This window comes from Lingula anatina, chromosome 6 (assembly GCF_051362555.1).
Source record: "Lingula anatina isolate TDL-2025a chromosome 6, LinAna3.0, whole genome shotgun sequence".
NCBI classification, from domain to species: Eukaryota; Metazoa; Brachiopoda; class Lingulata; order Lingulida; family Lingulidae; genus Lingula; species Lingula anatina.
In genome coordinates this window covers 20548107-20568828 of record NC_141772.1, presented here as the reverse complement: position 1 = coordinate 20568828, position 20722 = coordinate 20548107, and the positions used below count along the sequence as shown (strand labels likewise).

General features: G+C 37.8%; 1 protein-coding gene and 1 long non-coding RNA gene across 10 annotated transcripts; both read left to right on the top strand.

Moving 5' to 3' along the window:
- The first annotated feature begins 14 nt into the window (after nucleotides 1–14).
- LOC106181444 (dihydrolipoyl dehydrogenase, mitochondrial) lies at nucleotides 15–14288 on the top strand. The gene is made up of 14 exons (XM_087015027.1): nucleotides 15–186; nucleotides 5683–5752; nucleotides 7026–7105; nucleotides 7529–7667; nucleotides 7995–8095; nucleotides 8408–8551; nucleotides 8878–8979; nucleotides 9573–9794; nucleotides 10201–10337; nucleotides 10803–10864; nucleotides 11196–11323; nucleotides 12034–12171; nucleotides 12829–12918; nucleotides 13613–14288. Exons 1-14 carry the CDS (start codon nucleotides 142–144, stop codon nucleotides 13676–13678), a joined length of 1524 nt encoding a protein of 507 aa, XP_086871153.1. The 5' UTR covers nucleotides 15–141; the 3' UTR covers nucleotides 13679–14288.
- Nucleotides 14289–15305: 1017 nt separating this feature from the next.
- Nucleotides 15306–19996, top strand: LOC147761333 (uncharacterized). Of its 9 annotated transcripts, XR_015335217.1 has the most exons (5): nucleotides 15306–17100; nucleotides 17311–17362; nucleotides 17442–17753; nucleotides 18225–18669; nucleotides 18749–19996. It is a non-coding gene; the product is annotated as an uncharacterized LOC147761333 (long non-coding RNA). The 9 variants fall into 9 exon arrangements; XR_015335213.1 differs by having other exon boundaries at nucleotides 15306–16970; nucleotides 17049–17753; XR_015335212.1 differs by having other exon boundaries at nucleotides 17180–17753.
- Nucleotides 19997–20722: the final 726 nt, after the last annotated feature.

The following is a 20722-nucleotide window of genomic DNA, read 5'->3' as shown; positions in this document are numbered from 1 at the left end:
CTAGACATTGACATATAGTTTGATTATTTTCAAAAGATTAAAAAATTCCAAGCATCGAGCCCGGCTCTTACTGATACTTTTTATCGATAGGCGTCGCCACCTGATCTAAGACTTACGCCATCTTCGCTGCTGAAGGTGAAGATGTTGTCCTCTGCTCGTTGCCGACTTTTACCACACATTTCTCGGGTAAGCAGTTTCCTTTAAAAGCATGTATTTTACATTTGGACTGGATGTGTATTTTCAAAGTTGAAAAAATATTTTCAAGTGTATGACGGCGTATACTAAATGATGAGACTCGCAATGTACAAAGCCGACAGAGGCCAGTCTGTACTTAGCTTTGCAACGCGTTTGGACATCGCTGTGTCATCCAAACATCTTCATCGACACTGCGATTTATTTCAATCACTTTGTCATCTGCAACTAGTGTTTTTTATCTGTCGAAGTTTAATCACACCGTTTGTTTATACACTAACGATATTTATGAATTGTAGTGGCTTTATGATTTATGTGTTTTACTCTAGCGCGACATCTGATACAGGGCTCAACATAAATTTTTTAACCAGGTTGCCCCAGGGCAACCTGCCAGATATTTTTACTTGCCCTTCCTCTGCCTCAACTTGCCCATTATTAGTGAAAAATTTTAAACCACTCGATATATATGCAGTTTTTTTCATTTGAAGCATTAAATTTTATTGATTTATAAAAAAATCAATTGTGTCATCTTTGAGTTATTTTCTCCATGAGCAGGTTGATTGATGGAATGTCACATTTTGCACATCACTAAAATTTCAAATTTGTCACAGATTCTAAACAAAAGAAAAAAGGCACACCTCCACTATGATGTAGCATAAAATTAGGATATCTATAAGAATACAAGTGCATAAATGTTGCAATGCCCACACTCCTCAGGATGGTGACTGATAGACAACATTGTTACTTTTAAAATGTGCTCTTACAAGAACCAACTCTTTTACATTTACTCATCAAGATTAGATAGGTCGGTCACTATCCCCAACTTCTTTTTTTTTTCTATTTATAAAAAATAAAACATTTCTTTATTTCTGCAGAACAGTTGATAAAATCAATAGAAAAGAAACAATACTTTGAAACTTCAAAAATTAATCTTAATATAATTCACTTTAATATATAGTAGGATTGCCTTGACAACACCAAATTACACAAATGATAATTTGATAGTAAAATCTAAAATGCCACTGATTACTTCATAGCACTTTTCTGCACTCAATCAAGGTGCACTTTGGTGCATTTTAGGCTATTTTTCAACATTTTATGTGGCACAGTGACATAATTATCTTGTTTCATATGTCTTGAGGAGTAAATGGAGTTACGGTAATGTGCCATGAATTTCGAACAGTAAAAAATAATTAAATTTGGGAAAAGATCGTTCTGGCCGAAATTCATGAAAAGGAGGTGCTCAGAACTCCTGAAAGTTCGAATTTCATGGAATTCTGTCAATTTTGACCGGAAGTTGTCTGTTCGTCGCTAGGCCTTCTGTTATCTTCTCCCGACGATCTTTTTAGAGTTACCATAATGTATGATGTGTGAGTGTCGGTAATTGCGACCAAAGGTATACACGTACTTTCACCCGATCACTGTGTATGGCCCATAGATAGAGCGGTACTCTTGTCTAGGGTCGCAAAACAGCATCGTTATCAGTAGTGTCGTTTTTCAAAAGCGATTCTGACAGCCAGAAACTAGTGTCGTTTTTCAAAAAGGATCCTGGCGCTCAGAACGGGAGTGGACGGAGGGAGAGACGGCCGACGATTAGCGTCTGCCACGGCCAGATAACCTTTACTATGGAAGCTTAGTGTTACCGTTGCTCCTTTCCGTGCACTGAAACGGAGACGACAGCCGATCAGTGTCTATGGCGCACGTGCAGGTAGCCTTCATCTGCGATAAGTGTCTTCCGCGACCAGGTTCGTTGCCTTTACCGTTAAAGTCGGGCGGAGCTTTACGCGCGAATGCGTCCTCATCTCGCCGTTCGCGGGTCGGTGTCTCCGACGCATACGTAGCCTTCGCTGCAGAAGCCGAACTGTGTATTACGGTCTCTCTCCGTCGTGCGCTGCGACCAAGATGACCGCTGATTGTTGTCTGCGATCAAATATACTAGGTTTGGGGGGGGGGGGGGGGGGGGTGCAGGGCCGTTTTTTTTTTTTTCGCTCAGGCAACCAATCTTAACCAGCAGCAGCAACTGATTTCCTGGCGCATAGTTGCGTCAATGTACGCATTTGAAAAGCGTGTACGTTTTATTATCTTCAAACAAACGCGAGAGATAGGTAATCTAGAGTAAACCGAAAAGGCAGTTTTTATATTCGTTCAAGGGACTGGAAGATCGTCAATGGGAGATAGTGAGCGATCTGAGCGCGATAATAAGCCAATTTCCACACTAGTTCAAGGGACTTCGTTACTATATTCGTCAGCAAGAGAGCGTCAGCGATCCGAGCAAGCATAGAAGCTTCGACTTTTTGTCCATGCTTGAAGGCAATTTTCATGTAGTCAGCAGGATATGGTTTGCTGGTTTGCGACAGGGGCGTAACCAGGCATACGCACGGATACACTGTGCGTATATAATTTTTTGGCCAACCATGATATTATTCTCTATAAATCTAGTGTACTTTTCAAGGAATATTATCGAAAATCCCCTTCGATTATAAGTTAATGTCACCTGAATGTACAAATTCTCTGTATAATTTATATATGCACCATTGTTCTGACACCCTTCTCGTTAGCTTTCACAGAACTGAGGTAAACAATACTAGTTACCATCTGAAGTCCGATCTTAATCGTCCATCTAGCTGGAACTTGCTTTACTTCTTAATTAAAGGGTAAAGTGCCCTTTAGCTCACAGGTAGCTTTTGTCTTGAGTGTATCGAACGCGATATTTATCTCAGATAAAAATCTACCTGTGTATTATTTCAAAGAGCTGCTCCAGCAGACCTGGGGGCACTAGATAAATCTGATCATCGGGATAAACAAGGAGCCAGAGAAACAAAGGAAGATTGATTTTTCCTGCAAAGTTTCAAAGAATTTTGACACGGACTTGATCCAGCTTAACCCTCCAAACTAACGGGGTGGCATGGGCAATTTTTACAAAATTTACAAACAATTATACTTAGATATATTACAATTTTATCCTTTAATATAATTTTGGGAGGCATGCACCCGCATGTAAACTGGGTGATGTCAGTAAGCCCCTAATTAAATAAATATACCCTTATGAGCAAGGCTTTTCCCAGCGAACCGTCCAGCCGTCATTTGGACGGCCGCTGACATCACCGGACGGCCTATATTTTCAAAGACGGCTAGACGTCTTGCGACTTTTTTTTAATGACGTCTTGGCTTGTCGTGACAGCCGTGGACGCTGTAAGAAATTTTCTTAGAGTAATTTGACGTACCTAGCTTTTATGATGCGTCACAGATGAATGGTACTACTTTGTAGTGTACGCTGATATTCAGTCACGACGAAACTACTTCCTAAAGCTTACAAAACACAATAAAATGTTTCTATGAACCTTAAGATACACATTCCACGCCGTATGCAGCAGTGACAAGAGTGACCTTCATGCGGTACAAAACACTAAGCAAATTACAGGCCAATTTGTGAAAGGGGACACCTTCCGGACCTTCATACGCACGGCAACTGACAAAGCTGATTGACAAAAAGGAAAATTTCAAATTTTCAGCGAGAGATCGTTCGCAATCCGAGAGAGACCAGGAGGCAATTTTCATATTTGTTAAAGAGACTTCGTAAGCCAAAGGGCGAGACGAGAACGCAATTTTCGTATCATCAGCGTCGCAATCCGAGTGAAACGAGAAAGCTCATACTCGTTCAGTGGCTTTCGTTTGCGGCAGATCGTCAGCCGGAGATCGTTCTCGATTGTTTTTAACCCTCTATCCCTCCCAATTGGAATTTATAATTTTTAAAAATATTTTTCATCTCATTTGTACATTTCAAGGGACCTCATTAGCGGAAGATCGTCAGCGGGAGATCGTGAACGATCTGAGCGAGACAAGAAAGCAATAATGGTAATCTTTATGGCAGCTCTTAATATTGCTCTTTTGTTCTGTTACTGAAGTCTCTACTGTTAACAATGCTATTGTGCGCCTCAGCAAAACTACCGATCGCTATCTCACACCGAATACTGCGGTAAAGAAACAACAGCCCGACAGTACAACTCTTAATAGATTCTCCTGTTATCTGAATGAATGGATATGACGATGTTGTTTAGCGCCCTAAACTAACTGTACTGATCGTTATCTTGCACCTTGGGCCGCACACGTAGTACTCAGGTAAAGGTACGCTAGGGCAACATTGCCGACTGTTAGATCTTTACAAGCGCGAGAATAGCCCGGTGGCCGATTTTAAGGTGTACGAAATTCTCGAAATCAAGATCGCGCAAAATTGCTGACTGGCCGAAATTCATGGTCCAGAAAAAACTCCAGACGGCCGATTTTAAGATCGTTCGAAATTCAAGAGCCGTTCGAAATTCATGGCACTTTACCGTAAGCTAAGCATGATAAAAAAATTCATCAATAAAGAATTGCATACTTAGCACTTACAATTGTTAGAATGAGGATCCCCCTTCTCCATGGCTGTTAAGAATTGAAATTTTTGAAGCCAAGTATTGAATTGGTGGCATTTTAACTAAGAAAACTGTGGTATCAACTTAGCTCATATACTTTTTTTTCAGTGAATAAACAGTAAAGCCAATGATTTAAAATGTGGAGGAGATCAAATAATACTCCTAGACAGACTTCCACATTCATTAAAGTGTAAAAAAAAAAAACTAGGTCAACAAAGCGCTCTGAAGTGCTTGTGACAGACCATGATCGGTGCCACACTGTCTGGATACTGACAAGTGCTCACTCGCTCCCTCAAACAGGTATTTGTGTAGTACACTGCTTTTATTAGGTGGGTTCAAAAAGTTAACATATTTATCCAACTTCATCAATTAAAATGTCCATACTTTAAGGAAGCTTACTCTTCCTCCTGTTTCTCTCTGAAATTGTTGCTAAATATATAAACTATAAGCATTTCAAGTCCGGGAAATCTCTATCAGTTACAGAAGCATGCAGTTCAGCTGTCTGCTAACTGGTCAAAACCACCGCAAGCTGGTCTCTGCAAACTCTCACTTAGCAACAAAGCGACTGGTTATTTTCCACTTCTTTCGTGGTTAAAGCTTGGAAATTATATGCTTCTAAATATTCCCCAACCAATACAAAAAGTGCCAAATAAATGTGAGAGAGTGCCTTCTTAACTTTAATCACGTGGCTACATTTTTCCAAGAACAACTTGCCTCGTTTTAGTTTGACTAAATACTTCAAATTATAGAATATGACAGCACTCTGAAAACGAGGCAATGCCGACGGAGATAGTGACTGCCAGTTATTTTTAGAAATCTTGCATTGACGTATGTTACAGTTTGTGACGTTATTGTCCAAAAAGGGAAAAACATGTGTAATGCTTCAATCTTTTAACATCAGATCTAACATTGTACTGACAAAAGGAAAAAAATTCACTTGCCCGCCGGGCAACTGGACGTAAAATTTACTTGTCCGACGGCAGATTTTAGTTGCCCCGGGCAAGCGGACAACCGTTTGTGTTGAGCCCTGTGATAGTGACTGAATTTGTGATAAATCAAACGTTTGTTGTTATTTTAGGCGACCAAGACTGTGAAGTCCTGGTCATGTACTTCATATGTAATCCAGAGTAGACACTACTCAAATGGAGGTTTGTAAAGATTCCATTATACTGTAATGTTTTATTTTTATTTTATTTTTATTTTATTTTTTTTTTTTTTGTGTGTGTGTGTATGTGTGTGGGAGTTGGGGTGATGATATCAATATATATTATATTCATCTCGATCACAAAAGAAATTTTTAGGAAGCAACAAATTTTTGGTTGATGTACTTACATCCAATTCCAGTAAAATCCGGTGTGACTGATATATGCAATACACCGCAATACAGTGCAACACAGTGCAATACACTTCAAAAATCAAATCCAGTTGCAATTACACAAAAGAAATGACCATTCCCAGCAAAGCAGGGTGATATAAAAACAACCTATATTGCTAGGTAAGTAATATCGTTGATATAACTTAACATATCAGCAAGACTTTTATATTGTCCCACTCGGAACTACTCGGATGTCTCCGCACTCGACAATAACCTCGGACGTAATACGGAGGCAGCCATATTTGATTGTTGATTGTTGGGAAGGAACTACTTTCAACCTTGCGCTAATTTAAACCTAATTCTTTCAATGCCTGTATCTATTTATCTTTTAAATCAAAGTCAATCTTAATGCATTGTTTGGCAAACTGTAAAGCATCATAAAAATCAGGGGTATTGACAGCCATCTTTATGAGGGTAATGATCGATTGACTGAGAAGGCATTTCTGGCGGACAAAATGCATGGATTTGGTGCATATTTCTCCGCCTATCACATCCGAGGTTAGTATGGAGCTTGCGGAATGAGCCGAGGATTGCCGATTGATATTGTCCGGTTGGCAGCCATGTTGGCGAGTGGCTCTTCTTGGATATATTACTGGCCAAGAAGAGCTACTTGCCAAAATGGCGACTGACCAAACAATGAAAAAATTGTCAAGTTGTATCAGCAATATTAATTACTATGTACTATATTTTGCTTTTATATCGCCCTATTTTATTTGAGATTACCCTTTCCTGTGTTTACTTGCAACTGGACTTGTATTATCAAGTGTATTGCGCTGTGTTGTGCTGCATTGCAGTGTATTGCGCATTTCAGTCACACCCGTAAAATCTGCGTATCATTTGTTGATCATGGTTTTTGTTTTGCACTAGAAGATTATAAGGCATTGGTGGCTAAATCGATCAAAATATTGAAGAGCTTTTGGCACATAATGTCTCGAAGACACTTTGTGATACTAAACACTTATAGCTTACATTGCAAGTAAAAACATTTATTTTAAGCTACAAATCTTTATGTAAATATTTTGAATTATTGTTATGTACTGTTCTAGAAATGCAAGATCTGGTCGTGATTGGTTCTGGTCCAGGAGGCTATGTAGCTGCTATCAAGGCAGCTCAGTTGGGCCTGAAGGTAAAATACAGTGCATGGCCTGTTTTTCTATATCGAGGGTTTGCTTGTGTCACTTTTGTTTACATTGACTAGATAGGCTCAGTAGTAGATGTCCAGATGTGCAATTCACAGTGGCAGTGTATAGCAACACCTAAGAACGATTTCATTGCTGTTTTACTAAGTCTGTGATGGTTGATCTAAAAAAGCAAACCTTGCAAATTAAGCCCTTTAAAAGACAATCTTACTATTTCATGTGGAAATGCTTTGTGTGCAGAGCACAACGCCTTCATAGACATAGTTCAACAACTTATTCTACTGACAAAAATTTGAAGCCCAGATATAGATTAACAAAAAATATTGTATATAAACTTCTCTCAGCATAAATATGTGTTTTTAAGGCTTTAAACCTAGCATAAAAAGCAACATCCTTTGTTTTCCTTTCAGACCACCTGTGTTGAGAAGGACCCAACTCTTGGAGGGACCTGTCTAAATGTGGGCTGCATCCCTTCCAAATCTCTCCTGAACAATTCCCATCTGTACCACATGGCTCACTCCAATGATCTGCAGAACAGAGGGATAGAGTGTGAGTGGAATATGCTTTGTTTTCCAGGAATGGATGGGGGAATATTATGCTTTCTTTCTTTCTTTCTTTCTTTCTTTCTTTCTTTCTTGGTAAATTTTGAAATAAAAATATTTGGCAGCAAATAACTAATTTTTTTTTTTTTGAAAAAAATTGTATTTTAAATTGTAACAGAAATGCCTTATTTGTACGAAGTTGTAAACTAAATTCAACTGTAATGATTATTTTTTTGATAATTTGACAGACTTGATGCTCTCACATTTTTTTCTAATTTTAATTCAGCTGTAATGATTGGGATTAAGCCATGCCATTGTCTTTGGTTTGTTTCAGTTGATAATATAAGATTAAACATTGACAAAATGATGGAACAGAAGAGGGCATCAGTGAAAGCATTAACAGGAGGCATTGCACATTTATTCAAACAAAATAAGGTAGGTAACGGCTAAGTGACAATAAGATAGATCTCTCACTGCTTTAAGTGCATGATGTTAGAATATTATTATACAGTTGTATGATGTATCATGTAACTTTGGTAAAACATTATCTGATCAAAACAATGAAGTATGCAAATATTTATCCCAGTTGTGGAAGCATTATTTAATTGTGCCTCTTACGACAAATTCCATATAAGATGAATACCTTTATTTATTTATTTATTTATTTATTTATTTATTTATTTATTTATTTATTTATTTATTTATTTATTATGGCTCTGTTTAGGTATAACTCTTGTATTTGAACAGGTAACTCTAGCCCAAGGTTTTGGTAAAATCAGTGGTGCCAATGAAGTAACAGTGGTGAAAGAGGGAGGAGAGGAGGAGAAAATTTCAACTAAGAATATACTGCTGGCTGTCGGGTCTGAAGTCACGCCTTTTCCTGGCATTGAGGTAGGAAGAGTGGGGACATTTGACAGCTAAAAAAATTTAATTTGGAATTTGGTAAAGAAAATTTGTACCTCTAGAAATGGAAATTGCCCCGAGCTGTTTCAAGCTGTCTGGAAGATGTAGCAGTTTACAGGATTATTTTGTAAAGATAGTGTGGTATTTGAGAATGAAAAAATTAAAATTGTTAAACTCATTTTATTTATTTTTTTAAAATTGTTATTATTAATTTATTTTTTTATGACAGTGGTATATGTATTTAATGACTGTTGGATTTATTACTGTCTTCAGAACATAGATTATATTTAGACATTGTTTTTTTTTCTTTTCAGATTGATGAAAAACAGATAGTGTCATCAACAGGTGCTCTGTCTCTAGAACAAGTTCCTGGTTCTATGGTAGTAATAGGAGCTGGAGTCATAGGAGTAGAATTGGTAGGATTCCTTATGAGTTGGTTTCACAAAATTGCTGGGTTGGCCAGCTGAGTTTAGTTTGTTCTTCTAGAAATGATTTAATCCTGGTCCACTCAGTAATGTGTGTTTTGACAGCAGAAAACCATTAAATCTAATGAAAATGACTTTGGTGCGTTGTCTGGGTTTCCATTTCTAGTCGGTGCCTAGATGGATGCCTTCGTGCGAGGATCAAATTTTAAAGTCTGCTTTTGCTTTGGCTTTGACACAGAATGCATCAGCAGTATTCAGTGCAATATTGTGCATGTTTTTCAAAAATATATAACTAAAAAGACACTGAGAAGTAGGACAGAAATGCTGATGTTTTACAACAGCATTAATTTAATTTGAATAGACTATGGACTACAGATCCATCCTGATTTGAAGGAAACAAAAATTTTTGGCAATGCTACTCCTTTTATTGCCAAGATATAATTTGAGTTTGTACAATTTTAAATTCTATTAATGTTTAGAAATGTTTTATGAGACCACTGTGTCCTTTCTAATAAGTAAATTTTATTTTCACAGTGTTAATAGTTATTATAATTATTATTATTATTATTATTATTATTATTTAGGGATCAGTATGGTCCAGGTTAGGGGCAGATGTCACCTGTATTGAGTTCCTGGGTCACATTGGAGGACTGGGCATCGACATGGAGGTGGCCAAGAACTTCCAGAGATCTCTCACTAAACAGGGACTCAAGTTCAAACTCAACACAAAGGTCACCCAGGCCGAGAAAGTGGGCGACAAAATCAGGGTGTCGTTTGAGGGGGTGAAAGATGGCAAAGGAGACCAGGTAAAATGATTAAACTTTTAATTTCATTTTTGTCAGTTAAATTAAAGTATTTTTCCGTCAGGATATATCTGTGCACATATTTTTATCTACTTGAAATAACTGCTTGCAGCCAGTTTTAATTGTTAATTATCATAATTTTGATGAATTGATGGTCTGCTTCTAAAACTTCTGCCCATGGGTTACTCTGACTAGTAGAATGGAGAAAATTACTGGTCTGAACCAAAATTTACTAATCCTGAGATGAAATCTATAAATAACAGAAAATTAATATTTAAAAATTGCGCAACTGTAATCAGACAGGTAACTATGAAGGATCTATTTTATTTATAATTATTTGTTTATTTGTTTGTTTTTACTTATCCAAACTAACACCACCAGGGGATTAATTTTATGTACTTATTTTCAGATTGAGTGTGACACCCTACTTGTGTGTATTGGAAGACGGCCCTTCACTAAGAACATTGGCCTGGATAGCGTGGGCCTGCAGTTGGATGAGAGAGGGAGAATAGATGTCAATGACAGGTTCCAGACTTTAGTACCTAAGTATGTATGAATAAGTTTGTGAACTTCACATTGATTTGATGTCTTTTTAAAGAATATATATATAAAATCTACAGTACACCACATATAAAGTATAAATTGGGAGTTTTTTTTTAAATGGGACGGTGCCTAGATTATATAAGGCCATCAAGGTTGTTTGTTTGTGTTTTTTTGTATGTTTGAACTTTCTGTCATTATTTTATTTATCTCATTAGGCCATCAGGTGGGGTACTGATGAGGAGACTACATGTTGCTCATAAAAGAATGTAGAAGTGTATGTTTACTTTGTATGTGGAGTTTACTAACGCACTGTTTTTCATATTACAATAAGCAGGGATGAGATTTTTCCAACTGATGAAAATGAATGAAAGATGTGTGTATGGTAAAAAAAAAAAAAAAAAAGACGGAATAAAAATTTGCTTGACAGCATTAAACAAGTTTTATTTTATTTCTTTGTTTGTATTTCAGTATTTATGCTATAGGTGATTGTATCAAAGGTCCTATGCTGGCTCACAAAGCTGAGGATGAAGGTAAGTGCCCATTTATATGCATATAATTTTATTTTAATTTAAAAATAATAAGTGACTAAGTTGAGAATTTTGTGACCAGCATGAAAGAATGATATGCAAGACTGGTGGCCATCATAGTTTTGATCTGCAAGCTCTTCCAGTAAATATTTAGATATTTTTGGAGCAAGTTAAAATAAGACTTAAAAGTGAGAAAAGGTATACAGCATGGTTAGAAAACAAAACCATCAGGACATCTCTACAAGTTGTTATTATATGAATTTAAAATGGGACATCTACACAAAAAAAGAACCTGGAACCATTGCCATATTAATACATGCCCTTGCTCTTGTAGGTATAATCTGTGTTGAGAACATCTGTGGTGGGGCAGGACATCTGGACTACAACTGTGTTCCCTCCGTGGTCTACACACACCCAGAGGTGGCCTGGGTGGGCAAGACAGAGGAACAGCTGAAAGAAGAGGTAAGATATCTTGTGAATTGGCCTGGGTAGGCAAGACAGAGGAACAGCTAAAAGAAGAGGTAAGATACCTTGTGAATTGCTCTGGGTAGGCAAGACAGAGGAACAACTGAAAGAAGAGGTAAGATACCTTGGGAATTGGTCTGGGTAGGCAAGAGAGAGGAACAACTGAAAGAAGAGGTAAGATACCTTGTGAATTGGTCTGGGTAGGCAAGACATAGGAACAGCTGAAAGATGAGGTAAGATACCTTGGGAATTGGTCTGGGTAGGCAAGACAGAGGAACAGCTGAAAGAAGAGGTAAGATACCTTGTGAATTGGTCTGGGTAGGCAAGACAGAGGAACAGCTGAAAGAAGAGGTAAGATACCTTGTGAATTGCTCTGGGTGGACAAGACAGAGGAACAGCTGAAAGAAGAGGTAAGATACCTTGTGAATTGGTCTGGATGGGCAAGACAGAGGAACAGCTGAAAGAAGAGGTAAGATACCTTGTGAATTGGTCTGGGTGGGCAAGACAGGAACAGCTGAAAGAAGAGGTAAGATACCTTCACAATTTTTAATTGAAAGTGGCTTTTTGAATAACAATGTACAGCAGTGTTTTATTATATTCAGTAGTTATAGCCAAGAAGAGATACTCTTGGCTTTTACATTATCTTTCCATGGTATTATACTGTTATTTTATTTATTTATTTATTTATTTATTTTTTTTGCACCTAGGGTGTGAAGTACGCAGTGGGGAAGTTTCCATTGGCTGCCAACAGCCGCTCCAAGTGTAATAATGACACAGATGGCTTTGTCAAGGTTTTAGGTGACAAGGAGACAGATAGGTTATTGGGATGTCATATAATTGCTTCTGTAAGTAGATCACTGATGAATTTAAACCAAGATTACATCTGCCACTTGCACTGTATAATCATATGAAAGCCTTTTGTGATAGTATCCAAATTTTTTGTTTGACAAAATTGTAGTGGCTACTGGGGCTGTGGATCCGTAAGAGTTGCACGGCTACCATATGCCTCTGCACAGACACCACATGAAAAGGTTTTAACTGGCAGCATGCTAGCACTGAACAGACATTGTATGGCAAATGAAATCTGGGCTTTAGTTGTCTGTGGTAATACTGATTTATTTATTTGTTAAATAAGTAAAATAACCCTTTTAACTATATATTAGTTTATATATTGTCAAACAAGTCTGATAACTAATTTCTTTTATACAACCTATGATGGATTGGTAAAAATCAGATTGAATTTTAATATGTTTGTTTGTAAGCATTACAATGTCTAAAAATTGAAAAAGAAACTTTATAACGACATTGGCAGTAGGAAAACATCAAAAAGACCATTTTAATCTGCCTCCTACTATTAAGATTTGATTTTTTGTTATTATGATCAATTGTTATATATCTTTGAATATTTTGATGCATTTACACTATAAAAATAAAAGTAACCTTTTTGTAGTAAATTTTTTAATAGATTATTATTGTGACTTAACAGTAGCAAATTATTTCAGGTTGCTGGTGAATTAATCAATGAAGCAGTGTTAGCTATGGAGTATGGAGCATCTTGTGAAGATGTCGCCAGGGTCTGTCACGCTCACCCTGTAAGTAATGGCTTTCCTTTCCTGACCTTTGTTTCACGCACCCTGGACACTGGACACTATTATCAGCGTGCATCTGGCGATTGCTCTGACCAAATACCACACACTTTTGGTCTGTCTGTTCAGTCTGAAATCCTACACCTCTTAATTTTTTAGGCTATCACAGTAAACAGTAGTGGAAAGGTAGAAGCAATATTCAAGATATTTTAGTCTCACCCATATAAAAAGAAATATAATTTTAAAAGAAATAAAATGTTTACTTGAATGTTGAGTTTTGTCCTCATTCAGAGTGAACTGCCTTGACTGCAAGTCCTTTTCATTCTTAGCTTAAAGCACAACGTCAGCCGCAAAAATCAGCAGTAATGGCAAGGGCAGAGGCACACTGATAATAAAATCATTTTTCCAGTGACCTGAAAAATCTGAAAAATTGGGTGTTTTCATGATGTTTCTTTAATTATGTACAAATAAATACAGACACATTTGAATTGCCATTCAAAGCTGAAGTTTTTTGTACTATATATGTTATCATGTCTCTTATCATGACAAGTAACTAGATAAGATTTCAAGTAGTACAAGTTTGCAATATTGCATCTGCAGTTTTGTGACTTAAATTTATTTTTACATGGAGTGATGAAGTGTCAATCTAATGGAACCTCAATATGCAGACAGTTTAACACCATTATGATTAATTTTTCAGACGGTTGCTGAAGCACTACGAGAGGCCAACCTAGCAGCCTACTGTGGGAAACCTATCAACTTTTAAACAAACTTGGAATGTACTTTTAACCTCCAGTTAATGCTGCAGTGACTTTATATAAGAGATTAAAACAGCATAATGAGGGAGTTGTCAAAGTTTTGGGATTTGGTGTAGCTTTGAGATGTGTGGAAGATTTGACACAGTTGAATAGTGATTTGGGACTACTTTTTATCGGTCACTGCCTCATTAATAATGTATGTTAGGATACAAGGCAAAAGCAACAGAAGGAGAGAAGAATGTGGAAATACAATAAGACTGGCTTTGTCGTGGTATGACAAAACGATATTTGATAAGCTCAAAAAGTGTACATGGCTTGTTTAACACAAAGATCCAGAATTGTGACATTATTTCTCATTTCTAATAAATATTTAAAAAGACAGAACATTCAAATAACTTGTATAGGAAATGTTAATCTCTCTGTTCATCAGCTTTATATCCCAAGTTCTGCTAGTTCAAGTTCTTTGCATCGTCAAACTGATCAGAGCATCAGTTATTGGTTTCTGTAATGGTATTAGTCCTCTAAAAGAATGTGAAATACACTCCTTAAGAGTTATAACACACCGCTAATGTATTTATATGTATTTCTTTTCTGGATTAAAGAGCATTATTTATCAAATCTCTTTAAAAGAGTCGGAATCGCCATCCAGTCGCTATTGGGATTGCTCATGTATCTCATTTATGTAAAAAATGGAAATGACCAGAGCTGGAAATATTCATGTGAGACCCAATATAAAAATGTTTTAGGACTTTTGGAGTGACTTTGATATATTAAAAAGATCAGATGCCATCTCCCAAGTATGTACTTCTAGCTGGTTTAAGCCAAGCAGGGGCGGATTCTGGATTTCCTAGAGGGGTATTCGGTTTTTTAAAAACCGCCCCCCCCCCCACCCCTAAAAAAAGTTTTTAAACATTTTAATGCGTGGACAGAATTTAAATGTAATATTAAATAATAATTTAATATATCAATTTTCGAAAGTCATCAAGTAACATCGCAAAACTGTTAAGTAAGCCACACTTGATCGAGGCCATATTGTTTGAATCAAAGATTTTGTATCTAGGCATAGGATGGGCTGTGCCTTGCCTGTAACAATATACTTTAACACAGTTTTGTCTGTTACTGAATAACTATCTGAAATCAAAATTGGGGAGGGATTCCTCTGCGAATTCCTCTTTTTCCAAAATCTGTTGTGACAGAAAGGGATAAATCTAGCTTTTTATGTGATGATCCAAACATTTCCCCATACATGCCTTTGTAGTATGGGAAGTTTTTGTATTCAGTAAAATAAAAATAAAAACCCGCTTGGATAATATTTGCACGCTATTAATGATGACGCGATAAAGGGGTATTACGAGACGCACATGATTTTACTGGCAAATATTGTCCTTAACCTAAAGTATATGTTTTACAATGCCTGGAAACGAAGGTTTTGCAAATTACTTTCTACGAGAATACAGTTTTGTTGTGTTTCGTCTCAAACAATTGTGTCCTGTCACCAGATCGTCTAGCTAATCATGGACGTAACTGAATTAAAGATTCTTTATAATATTATTTTAAAAAATCAAACTAAAATTATGGCTTGCGGCAAAAGACGTCACGATTAAAAAAAAAATTTTTTTAAAGCCCGGTGACACCGCGAACGTATCCGCAATCTATTTATTGCGCCATTTAAAATGAACATAGACACAGACATTTTCTGAGACGTTAGATATCATACTCACTTCCTGATTTTGTTCTTTAGTAGAAATAACCTAAATCGATTGGAGAATGTAAGCTGGAGCTGCGAACTACAGTAACGATGGTTTAAATTTTATGTTTTTTTTTTGTGTGTGTGTGTGTGTGTCAGAACAGATAAATCTAGTAATTATTTTTTTCATGCAGCGATTTAAGTAGCTAGACTGATATAAGTTAATTCCACTTGGATAAACAATTCTTTCTCTTGTTTTAAATTCCTAAATGGACCTACATATTGAGAATCGGTGAGCACTGAGGCTAATGTTAAAACGCATATTAAAAAGGATAAAATTCAGCTATGGTTTGAAAGGGATAAAGTGAACGTACAAATGGGAAATATTTCATTTTTTCAAAATTTTAACTTATTATACTTATTTATTATCTTTTTCTGTTTTTTCTCTGCTCATGTCAGTGACATGAGAGTACTGATCACCTGAAGCCATAAAGGAAGGCACCTGTTGTTAATTATTGCCTAAATCAATAGTTTTATATACAAAAATAAAATCATTCGTTTCTACTGCCTTGAAGAAGTTAATCAAGATTTTTTAAATGACCCACTGCTGCTATTCTTTCTTTTCGTAAAATCATAATAACTTATTTTCATTTCTCAGAATAACAACTCATATGATTACAAAATGTGTTTCAGAGAACTGAGGTGAATGTACATGTCAAGTCCAGCGTACTTTCAATTGACACACTACAATTCACTACAATCAGAACAGCCATACTCCCTCAGGGTGCCTCGAAAATGCAGTCATTCTACGCCCTATTACATCATCCACATTTTGGATCAGTGCTCGAATACACGCGCACTATATAGTGCCCTAGCTGCGAGAAGTTCACAGCTTCCAGTGTAACGGACATCGTGCCTATCACAATTTTGGGGAGAGGATATGTTGCTCAGAAATTGTCATCAACTTTGTCTGTTACATTTCGAGGTCACTGCTTAGTAGGCCTACTTAATATCTTTATCATTAAATGAAACGATAAACAAAAAAAATCCAAATAGAAAATAGAAAAAAAATTATATGTCTTTAAGATATTATAATCAAATTGGCCTATCACTATCAAAGGCCATCCCCTATGAACAAGTTGACCAGTGGTGACAACAGGAACGCCACCACGTGACTAAAGGTATAAAAGCGCGGAATTTTGAAAGTGCGTTCACTCAACTGCGGACAGATCTACAGCAACAGGAAGGACGTCGTGTGCTGCGTCCTGTATCAAGCACAAAGGACACGGGAGTCGACTCGCATTTCTCCGAATCTTTTCCTCATCCTACGTCAACGCATCGCTCTTCGACATATTGTTCCTTGCACACGCAGACGTCTAGACGTTGGATTCGGCGTTTCTCTTAGCTGGCCAGCTAAAAACTTCGCTTCTCCCCACGAGGAATCGTCGCTCGGGAATCTTCGCAGGATACTTCACCTTTTTTGCTGTCATGGGCTGGAGTCGTAGTGTCATTGCATATTCCCATGTTTTCCAGGTTTCTTTTTATTACAGGTCCAGGAAGCAGACAGCAAGCTGATGGGCGCCACCTGTGGGACTTCGACTACACTCCTTAAGGTATGTAATCTTTTTTCTTTTTGGAAGGGAAGTATGAGAAATAAAGAAATCTAATCTCGTTTTTATTTCTGTTTACAGGACATAGAAGATGATGGGCGCCACCTGTGGGACTTCGACTACACTCCTTAAGGTATGTAATCTTTTTTCTTTTTGGAAGGAGAGTTTGAGAAATGAAAGAAATCTAACCTCGTTTTTATTTCTATTTACAGGACATAGAAGATGATGGGCGCCACCTGTGGGACTTCGACTACACTCCTTAAGGTATGTAATCTTTTTTCTTTTTGGAAGGAGAATTTGAGAAATGAAAGCAATCTAACCTCGTTTTTATTTCTGTTTACAGGACATAGAAGATGATGGGCGCCACCTGTGGGACTTCGACTACACTCCTTAAGGTATGTAATCTTTTTTCTTTTTGGAAGGAGAATTTGAGAAATGAAAGAAATCTAACCTCGTTTTTATTTCTGTTTACAGGACATAGAAGATGATGGGCGCCACCTGTGGGACTTCGACTACACTCAATAAGGTATGTAATCTTTTTCTTTTTGGAAGGGGAGTTTGAGAAATGAAGAAATCTAACCTCGTTTTTATTTCTGTTTACAGGACATAGAAGATGATGGGCGCCACCTGTGGGACTTCGACTACACTCCTTAAGGTATGTAATCTTTTTTCTTTTTGGAAGGAGAATTTGAGAAATGAAAGATATCTAACCTCGTTTTTATTTCTGTTTACAGGACATAGAAGATGATGAGCGCCACCTGTGGGACTTCGACTTCACTCCTTAAGGTATGTTATCTTTTTTCTTTTTGGAAGGAGAGTTTGAGAAATGAAAGAAATCTAACCTCGTTTTTATTTCTATTTACAGGACAAAGAAGATGATGGGCGCCACCTGTGGGACTTCGACTTCACTCAATAAGGTATGTAATCTTTTTTCTCTTTGGAAGGAGAGTTTGAGAAATGAAAGAAATCTAACCTCGTTTTTATTTCTATTTACAGGACAAAGAAGATGATGGGCGCCACCTGTGGGACTTCGACTTCACTCAATAAGGTATGTAATCTTTTTTCTTTTTGGAAGGAGAGTTTGAGAAATGAAAGAAATCTAACCTCGTTTTTATTTCTGTCTACAGGACATAGAAGATGATGGGCGCCACCTGTGGGACTTCGACTTCACTCAATAAGGTATGTAATTTCTTTTCTTTTTGGAAGGAGAGTTTGAGAAATGAAGAAATCTAACCTCGTTTTTATTTCTGTTTACAGGACATAGAAGATGATGGGCGCCACCTGTGGGACTTCGACTACACTCCTTAAGGTATGTAATCTTTTTTCTTTTTGGAAGGAGAGTTTGAGAAATGAAAGAAATCTAACCTCGTTTTTATTTCTGTTTACAGGACATAGAAGATGATGGGCGCCACCTGTGGGACTTCGACTACACTCCTTAAGGTATGTAATCTTTTTTCTTTTTGGAAGGAGAGTTTGAGAAATGAAAGAAATCTAACCTCGTTTTTATTTCTGTTTACAGGACATAGAAGATGATGGGCGCCACCTGTGGGACTTCGACTACACTCCTTAAGGTATGTAATCTTTTTTCTTTTTGTAAGGAGAATTTGAGAAATGAAAGAAATCTAACCTCGTTTTTATTTCTGTTTACAGGACATAGAAGATGATGGGCGCCACCTGTGGGACTTCGACTACACTCCTTAAGGTATGTAATCTTTTTTCTTTTTGGAAGGAGAGTTTGAGAAATGAAAGATATCTAACCTCTTTTTTATTTCTGTTTACAGGACATAGAAGATGATAGGCGCCACCTGTGGGACTTCGACTACACTCCTTAAGGTATGTAATCTTTTTTCTTTTTGTAAGGAGAATTTGAGAAATGAAAGAAATCTAACCTCGTTTTTATTTCTGTTTACAGGACATAGAAGATGTTGGGCGCCACCTGTGGGACTTCGACTACACTCCTTAAGGTATGTAATTTCTTTTTTTTTTTTTTTTTTTTAAAGTGTGTGATAGAAAAATCTAATCTCGTTTTTATTTCTGTTAACAGAACACAACTGCAAGGAGACGCCCCACTCAGCTACTTTGACCATTGCTTGGTGCCAGCGAGTCCTGTCATGGTCTCTCTACGACGTGGCTGCACTGGGGAAGCGTCCAGCGAGTCCTGCCAAGGTCTGTCTACGAGGGGGCTGCACTGGGTAAGCGTCTAGCGAGTCCTGCCATGGTCTGTCTACGAGGTGGCAGCACGGGGGAGGCGTCCAGCGAGTCCTGCCATGGTCTGTCTACGAGGTAGCTGCACGGGGGAAGCGTCCAGCGAGTACTGCCATGGTCTGTCTACGAGGTGGCAGCACTGGGGAAGCGTCCAGCGAGTCCTGCCATGGTCTGTCTACGAGGTGGCAGCACTGGGGAAGCGTCCAGCGAGTCCTGCCATGGTCTGTCTACGAGGTGGCTGCACTGGGGAAGCGTCCAGCGAGTCTTGTCATATGGTGCCTCAACGAGAAGGAAACTCCTTAAAGGTAAGCCTGACTGCAGAGTACTGACATAAGTAGAAAAAGTCATTAATCTTTTTTTATTTCTGTTAACAGAACTCGATTATGGCGATCCTCGACAGAGCTCCCACTGACAACTGCAAGAAAAGGGCCCACATCTACACTTCAGCTACTTCGACCAATCCTTGGTGCCAGCAAGTCCTGCCATGGTCTGTCTACGAGGTGACAGCACGGGGAAAGCGTCCAGCGAGTCCTGCCATGGTCCGTCTACGAGGTGGCTGCACGGGGGAAGCGTCCAGCGAGTCCTGCCATGGTCTTCTACGAGGTGGCTGCACTGGGGAAGCGTCCAGCGAGTCCTGCCATAGTCTGTCTACGAGATGGCTGCACTGAGGAAGCGTCCAGCGAGTCCTGCCATGGTCTGTCTACGAGGTGGCTGCACGGGGGAAGCGTCCAGCGAGTCCTGCCATGGTCCGTCTACGAGGTGGCTGCATTGGGGACGCGTCCAGCGAGTCCTGTCATATGGTGTTTCAATGAGATGGAAAACCCTGGAAGGTAACCCGTGTTATTGGGGAGAGCAATATACAAAAATGATTTTCTTTTAGTTGAAGTCCGTGCCATAAACTTTTCACCGTTTGGACCGCCTTACTTTCCTTAAAGGGATAATAACTCTTCGTTTTGGCCAAAAAGTGAATTTTCTTGGAGTAAACAACAATTTTTCCATACTTACCAATGGTTAATGAATCCATTTTTACATTCAAAGTTGTCCGTTTTTTTTTTTTTCTAAAAAGTTTGGTTTTTTTTGTTAAAATCTCTTAAGAGATTATAACAGAGTACAGCCATCAATGGAAGTCACATGATCTGAAGACAAGCTTAGATATCAGAATAATAGCTATAGCTGCTATTTTTGTGGTAAAACAATATATTATATTTCTATGAGTTGTTCACAATGCATTTATTGTGAAATAAAGATATAATACGAAGTTATTATCCCTTTAAATCTAGAAGTCTGAATTTGGATTTACTGGTCCAAATAAAAATTTGAATAGGACTGGACTGGATTGCATTAATATTTGTATTAACAAGACCTTGTCATTTTTAGAATTGTGATTTAACAGTTAATTTAAAAAATTGAATCAAATCTAAAACTCTTAAATGTACTCGGTCGCAGACTGCTTTTGATTTTGAAAACTAATTCCATTTTCGTTTCTATTTACAGAACTGATGGCTACTCCTGATAGTTCCCAGTTTTTAAAAGAAGTGCAAGAAGAGCGG